Raw genomic sequence first — 8,252 nt, forward strand, 5'->3', positions numbered from 1 at the left:
AAAATAAGCAATTCCAAACACCCCCTAAATCATTAAAAGTTAAACAAATAAATAAATACCCAAAAAAAATTTTAAAATTTATGAAAAAAAAACCCTTAAAAGTTGTATGTGCAACGCCACTACCCGATGTGAATACAAGAGTAACACCAAACTCTATATTATTGGATTGTTATTTTGCAACAAAAGTTATGGTATACACCTCCTGTGTGTCCACCACAAGCCGTTCTCACAACCAACATACATCATATAAATCACAACATAGACGAACTTGTAAAAAGCCAAAAATAGCACCAAAAAATTAATATAGATATACACATAGTAGTTGAAACTAACCCTAAGCTATTGAACAGAAATAACACCAACACTAAGAGGTTGTTTAGGATTGCTTATTTAAAACAACTTATGTTTATTTGTGAAAGTGTTTATTAGCACTCGGTGTAAAAACATAGTTTAAAATAAATTGTTTGATTAGCTTATCCAGTATCAAAACAAAATAAGTTGATAAGTTATTTTTAGTGTTTGGAAAATTCTTATTTTGTTTGTAATAATAAAACAATTTATCAAAAACTACTGCTATAAGTCAATAAGTAGGAAGTAACTTATCAAAAACTTATTACTTAAGTCAATAAGTGCTTATGAAATCTTTTTATCTAAACACTAAAAACATTTATTACCGGTGTTAAACCAAAATAAATCGATAAGCAATTCCAAACGCCCCCTAAATCATTAAAAGTTAAACAAATAAATAAACACCCAAGAAATTAAAAAATCTATGAAAAAAAACCGTTAAAAGTCGTATGTGCAGTGCCGCACTACCCGATGTGAATACATCTATTTATAAATCATATTTATATGCTAATCAAGTAGAGAGGCCACTGTGGGAAATTAACAAGATTACAAGAATAACACTAAACTCTATATTATCATATGGTTATTTTGCAACAAAAGTTATGTATACACCTCCTCCATTTCCACCATCAACCGTACTCACAACCAACATAGAACATATAAATCACAACACAGAAGGATTTTAAAAAAGCAAAAAATAACACCAACAAATTAATATAAATACACACATAGTAGTTGAAACTAACCCTAAGTGAATGAACAGAAATAACACCAAAACTAAGAAGGTGTTTAGGATTGTTTATTTAAAACAACTTATGTTTATTTGTAAAAGTATTTATTAGCTTATTCGGTGTCAAAACAAAGTTAAAAAAAAAAAATTATTTGGATTAGCTTATCTGGTATCAAAAAGAAATAAGTTGATAAGTTGTTTTAAGTGTTTGAAAACTCTTATTTTTTGTGTAATAATAAAACAATATATCAAAAATTCATGCTATAATTTAATAAGTAGGAAGTAACTTATCAAAAAATTATTATTTAAATCAATAAATGCTTATGAAATCTTTTTATCTAAACACTAAAAACTTGTATTATCGGTGTGAAACCAAAATAAGTCCATAAGAATTTCAAAAAAGTAATTTGAAACACCCCTAAATCATTAATAGTTAAACAAATAAATAAACTCCCAAAAAATTTATCAAATCTATGAAAAAAAAACGTGTCACACTGCGTGATGTAAGTAAGTCCGAATTTGATGTCCAAATTCAAACCTGGATACTATTGTTGGATCAGGTTCCTTAGAAACACAGAGTCACACACAACACACTACTCGCGTATTATGTATGGGAAACTAACTTTGCAAGGAAAGGAAAAGCTTCAATATTCTAATGAAGAAAAGATCGAGGTACAAAACAAAAGAAATAATACATCTATTTATAATTAAAATAAAAATGCACATGCTAATCTCATAATCTTCCATAAACCCGGTCAAACTTGACAATTTCTTATGTTCAGCTTCTAAAACATGGGTTTTATCCCGTTATTTCAACTTGACTCGATTCAACACCTCTGGATCGTTACTTGGATCTGAACCGTGACCCGTTGAACCAACCGATTAACCCTACAAATACATCTAATATGTTTATGATAAGCCTCGGTCCCTTTTGGTTTACCAAAGAAGGCAAAAGCCCAAAGACTAACCCAACAAATTAGAGGTAGTTTGGTCTTTTTTTTCTTGGGTTCCATCCGTTTTTGTTTATGTTGAAACGTGTCTGTATTGTGGGACCATTCCTTTTTTAGCTTTTGTTTATGTTGAAAGTTGAAACGTGTGTCTTTTATATACTCCCCCCTAGAGATATTTTGTTTTAGCAGCGAAGAATTAAATAGAAACCTGTTTCCTCTAGAAAGATTTGGAAATATTAATAAATATATGAGCTGCATTTTATCTTGATTGTTACTGTTTCATTGATTCCGTAAAGTATAAGCTATCATAAGCTCATCAGTTTTATGAATGCACAAACTTATTTTGCAACAAAAATACATATAAAATGGTTAAAATCTGAATTTGGCATATTTTCCCATTTTAACAAGCAAAATGGTTCATCTGTGCTCAAATCAACTTCATTTCTGAATAACTTTTTAATTTATTTCTCTGATTTACACACAACACACTTATTTTATTACTCGCATCCACAAGTGTGCAAAGAAGAAGGCGGGTCTTGCTTGGTAAGATTATTAGCCGCCTGAAAACTACTTTCCCATACGTCCTTTGAATCTGCATGTGCATGAGGAACATGACGTGGATGCTTCTCTCTTTTGTCCCCCTTTATCTGCTTCAATGCATGCTTTAATGCTGGAATCAAAGCATCCATACACTCTCCCACTGCATTCGGATTCCCAGGCATATTGATAATCTAACCATTCACCAAATAAGAATGTTTAATCATTAATTAAACAAGAAAGGTTAAATTGGAAAATCGATAAAATGGTTTATTTAAACAAGAAGCACTTACGAGTGTTGATCCACGTATCCCGGCTGCAGCCCGCGAAAGCATTGCAAATTGTGTAACCTAATCCCAATGGATTTCCATTTCCAGTTAGTGAAAATGAAATTACACATATACCCTCACAAATAGTTTCATCAAAATACCTTAAGGCTCTCTTGCATCATCACATATAAAAGTCCAGGGGTTTCCTTTTCTATTACACCTTTTGTTGCCTCTGGTGTCACATCCCTAGGGGTGAACCCTGTCCCACCTATATCATTTTTTTTTAATATCAGATCATATTTATTATTTATTATTCAAAAAAAAAAAATCAGTCTCACCAAGGGTTAAAATCAAATCCATTTTGTCCACATCACTCCATCTCTTCAATATCTCCCTGATGTTTTCTATTTCATCTGGAACCACAGCTGTTTCAGCTACAGTTGCCCCTCCTAATTTTTCAGAACAAGACTCAACAACAGAAACTGCCCTTGGACCACTGCACATCATATTCACTTTCACATTATCATGTGAGATTCATAAAAACAGTTATATATATATATATATATATATATATATATATATATATATATATATATATATATATATATATATATATAATATATGAAAAGTACCTTCTATCAGGTCCAGCTCCTGAGGCAACAGTATCACTGACTGTGAGGATAGCAACTTTATAATCACCACTTACTTTCATTGATGTCGTACTTTGTACTTCTTGTGTAATTAATGTTGCAAACCCACTTAAATCAGAAATTAATGTTGCAGATACCAAACTTCCGGAAGGTATTACTTTTCCTGATGGTGATAATTCCAACAATGCATTTGCTGACTTCATGCTTAGAAGCCGACTACTCATTTGATGACCTGTAACCTCAGCCACAAATCTGGAAAACAGAAACAAGTATAAGATTATGTTTGCTATTATGGGAAACAAAATATATATATATAAGTAGGTTGTTTGTTAAGGGTGAAAGACAATAATACCCTGGAAAGCCGAATCCAGCATTATTCTCCCATTTGATAATGGCACGACAAAACTCCTTTCTGAAATTATCTGTCTTGATAGAGTGCTTAAGGTAAACTTGTACCCTGTAATAGATTTAATGAGCATATTCATATATATGTTATCAAAAGTGATAAAGTAGACAAGAAAGAAGACCTTGGAAGACGTGGATTTATCCATCCAGAAAGATTACGAATTGATGGAATGACAAAGAGGTTGAAACAAACCAAACAGCTGACTGGATTTCCAGGTAACCCAAATGCAACAACTTTTTTCATCTTCTCTGTTGTGAGTTCTGCAAAAGTAAGAGGCTTTCCAGGCTTCATATTGATCTACAAAAAAAAAAAAGATATTATTATTAAACCACAAAATATATCAAGGGAAAAGGTAATAATAACAAAAAAAAAAAAACATGTTATTTACCTTGTCGAAATACACTCTGCCTTTTTGTTGAAGTAAAGGTTTGACAAAATCTCTATCTCCCATAGAGACACCACCAGAAGTCAAAAGAATGTCAATGTGATTATCAGTTGAAAGTGCTTTATCCAAAACTGCCCTAATTTCATCCTCATCATCACCAACAATACCAAGGTCAACAACTTTACACTTCTGTTGTATTGCAGCAGCCAAAATCATTGCTCGATTGGAATCCCTAATCTAAATAAGGAAACCTTACTATCAATATACTACTATAATAATTGCACAAAACTGACACATAATTTAGAAAAGCATGCAGTACCTTGCCACGACTTAAAGACTCATTTGTGGGCTCCACCAACTCATCTCCTGTAGAAAGTACACCAATAGTTGGAGTAGGATATACCTACATGATAAAAATGGTAATTATGAAATTTGTTTTTTAGAATGCAAGGGTAAAATGGTCATTTAGTCTTGAGAAAAGAAACAGTCTCTATGTATACAACACTTTATCCAGACATACTTCATTACGATTTACGCATTTAGTAACTTACAGACTTACTTTATCCATACAAGACTTGAGGGGAAAAAGGAAACAGCCCTTAAGCCATTTAAAATTGTAACATAAGGGTAGTATAGTAAATAGCCTGCACAAACAAAACTAATACCTTCACTGTCAAAACACCCACAGTAGCAAGAAGCCCAATTTCTGCAGCACCCAGTAGTTCATCAGCTTTCAGTACTATGGCATCTTTACTTATGTCACATCCCTGTTTAAAAATGTTCACATGAGCATTTCCTTTTTTCTTTTTTTAATATTTTGCCATGAGAATATAGCATTGCAACATGTTAAAAGTTATTACCACAGGACGAATATCAACTCCTTTGTTAATTTTGACCAAAATGCGTACTCGATTTGGTTCAGATGAAGCAGTTTCTACTCGTTCAGTATCTTCTACTTGCACAACTGCATCAGCTCCATCAGGTATTGGTCCTGATACAGAGCAGAATAATAATAACTCATTAAAATAAGAACTCTTGCAATTGTTCGTGGAAACAAGAACATACATAAAGATGACAAAATTTCAGGGACATACGTAAAGATATAAAGATTCACCTCCAGTTGTAACATATGCAACAGTTCCAGGAGTCACTATCACACCAAGACCATCATTCCCTGCTCTTGATTCCGTAATGATGGGATACTCACCAGGACCATCTGCAGCAATTACAGCATATCCATCCTGACATGAAAAATCCAGCTTTTAAGTGTTGAATTAAGTGTATTTTTACAGTTTCTATGAGTAGATTGAATGGATAATTAGCAACACGAAGCATGTAAGAAATAGCCATGAATCTCGCAGTTTAGCTTAACTAAACATAAATATTTGGGGAAACACTGAAAACCAAAAAAAACTCCTAGTCAAATCTTCAAATTACAAATAAAGTAACGATGTTACACATATAAAGGATCTCAAATTCCACATTTGTTACTCGGGAACTATAGGTTTTCGATTGGGGATCGTTTCGATTGATTAACATGTATCTATTTGCTTCAGTGTGCTAGAAAGAGTTGTAAAAGACCTTGATCGAAGCAGGATATGGAGGAAGAGGATCGGGAGCTCGAATGTCCTGTGCCAAGACCTTGCCAAGAGCATCGTGAATGGGCACCGTTACCGGAGGCAACCGCTTCGATACATCCAACACTATCCCAAGAGCTTCGTCTACTGAAATCATCTTTACTTCACGTTCTGGATGGTGTCGCCCTCGGCCCAGAGTCTCTAGGATTTGACTTTGCACCTTAATCATTTTGGCTAAGTTAAATAAAAAGATAAAAAAAAAAAAAACAAATACGTGTATTCTCATTGACTATTTTTTAAAACTTAGATAAAATAATTATCAATGTGACAGATGTTATATAATATTCGATAAAATAGTTATCAATGTAACAGATGTTATTTGCGAAATGATTCAAGAAGTATTATATGGTTATTTTGACGGGTTGGCCAAAAACTAAATAAACACTCTTATTACACAACTCACTCGTTACATTACATGATAATCTCTAATTACTTTTAAATAATAATTACATAATGATTATTTATTACTTTTGAATTAATTTACTTTTAGTATACAAAAGATTATTATAATTAAAATAGTAAAGTATATTATTTATAGAAAGGAATAACAAAACGACCCATGAGAGGAGGCCCCCACAACAAGAGTTAGATGGGACACGATTCATCAACAAGCTGAAAGAATTTCAGCTGGCCCCCGACCTATAATCGTTATATCTTAAGTGAGCGAGATATATATATATATATATATATATATATATATATATATATATATATATGTGTGTGTGTGTGTGTGTGTGTGTGGGATTGACACTCCCACCTGTGGTTGCTAGCTACAACCTGATAGCAAGTCAAAGCAGGCATAACTTTCTAAACACATTTGTGACGTACGATGAAGCTGTTGGATTAATGTCTAAGTCCATAACTATAATTGGTAAGACTTGACCCGACCCGACATGGTCCATTTGGGTTGCATGGCATCAAGACAATTTGATAGACATGATGAGGAAAAATGATACTAGTGATTTATATTAATATATTATAAGTTCTAATATATTAATATATAATCATATTATTTAATTAGTATTGATCAAGAATTAATTTGGAATTAATTAAGTGATTCAAATGAACTAATTAAATATGGACTCTTCGATATATATGTGTCATGGGCCAAGTCATTTAGGTTGGGCTAAGCTTTCATGGATAGTCTATGGAGTGTTTAACCCATGGATCATAAAAATGAAAGGTCATGGGTATTAGGGTTTAACCCTAATCTCCACGCTATATAAAGATGTCCTTGGTTGGTGAAAGTGACACAAGTGTGGGTACACTAAGAGGGCTAGTCGATTTCACTAGGGAGAACCAAGTATCCTTATTCTCAAGGTTATTCCAAGTGTTCATGGTGTTGTGTGAACCATTTGAGGTGTCACACTTAGGGCACTAGGCACTAAAGTTTCATGAAGACAAGTTACAGCAGCAAGGTATGTATTTTATCCATTTTTTGTTATCCTAGTACATAAGATTGTATGTTAGTTAGGGTAATACCTTGGAATATTCATATTTGCATGTATAATAGAGAAAACATAGATCCAAAGTATTTAGGGTTGCATGTACACTTAGAAGTGTTAGAATGCTCAAAACTCAACAGTGGTATCAGAGTCATGGGTTGTTTTCTGTTATATTGATGCAAATGTTTTATATTCAAAGTTGGAAAAAAAGGAAAAAAAAAACATGATGTTTGTCAAATTTTAAGATAATTACCTGTTTTTGTGAAAAACTAATTATTTGTAAAATTTGAATCATTTGCTATATGAGTTGAATTAGGTCAATTTTAGTAAAAGATAAAATGATATGATTATTTTATTAGTTTTAGAAGTTTGATCTAAACAGTTTTTTTTTAAACATCCATAAGTTATGGATATGAAAAGGTGTTAAAAAAATGATTCAAAGTTTTATGGAGTCACAAATTTGGTGTTAATGTTTTAAAGAATTCCATAACTTATTCTTAAGTTATGGAACATGAAAAGTTTCATCATAAAACAAGCATTTAACTCCATAAGTTATGGATTACCAAAAGTTCTATGTTTCCTTGATTTATGAGTTAGTTTAGATTAATGAAAAAAAATGTGTTTTAGTTGTTTTCAATTCTAATTAATCTAGAGGTAGTTCATAAAATGTGTTTTTGTAACTTGTCCTCAAGTTACATAAAACGTCACATTTATGAATCTTAAAACTCATAAAAGTGCCATAGGTTACATAAAAAATGAAGAGTTTTTTTTCATTAAATAGTATTATGACTCCATAATTTGTCATCAAGTTATGGATGTTTAAGAGTCATTTCTTTAGAAGTGTTATTAAAGAATAAGAGGTTACATAAAAAAATGAAGAGTCTTCATTTTAATG

At 32.0% G+C, this 8,252-nt stretch overlaps 1 protein-coding gene across 1 annotated transcript; it reads right to left on the bottom strand.

Moving 5' to 3' along the window:
• Positions 1-2,383: 2,383 nt before the first annotated feature.
• B73 (molybdopterin biosynthesis CNX1 protein / molybdenum cofactor biosynthesis enzyme CNX1 (CNX1)) lies at positions 2,384-6,075 on the bottom strand. Its single transcript, XM_078979638.1, has 13 exons — positions 5,857-6,075; positions 5,390-5,516; positions 5,136-5,266; positions 4,941-5,042; positions 4,595-4,678; positions 4,279-4,512; positions 4,012-4,187; positions 3,837-3,941; positions 3,467-3,736; positions 3,173-3,330; positions 2,996-3,102; positions 2,859-2,915; positions 2,384-2,759 (listed from the first exon to the last, which is right to left on the bottom strand). Exons 1-13 carry the CDS (start codon positions 6,007-6,009, stop codon positions 2,526-2,528), a joined length of 1,938 nt encoding a protein of 645 aa, XP_078835764.1. The 5' UTR covers positions 6,010-6,075; the 3' UTR covers positions 2,384-2,525.
• Positions 6,076-8,252: the final 2,177 nt, after the last annotated feature.

The sequence above is a fragment of the Lactuca saligna genome, chromosome 2, assembly GCF_052625555.1.
Source record: "Lactuca saligna cultivar CGN05327 chromosome 2, ASM5262555v1, whole genome shotgun sequence".
NCBI lineage: Eukaryota > Viridiplantae > Streptophyta > Magnoliopsida > Asterales > Asteraceae > Lactuca > Lactuca saligna.

Coding starts and splice junctions, on each gene's coding strand:
- B73 (XM_078979638.1), bottom strand. CDS start 6,009: ATGATTTCAGTAGACGAAGCTCTTGGGATAGTGTTGGATGTATCGAAG. Junction 5,517..5,856: donor CATATCCTGCTTCGATCAAG/GTCTTTTACAAC, acceptor TTTTCATGTCAG/GATGGATATGCTGTAATTGC. Junction 3,331..3,466: donor GGAGCTGGACCTGATAGAAG/GTACTTTTCATA, acceptor TATGATGTGCAG/TGGTCCAAGGGCAGTTTCTG.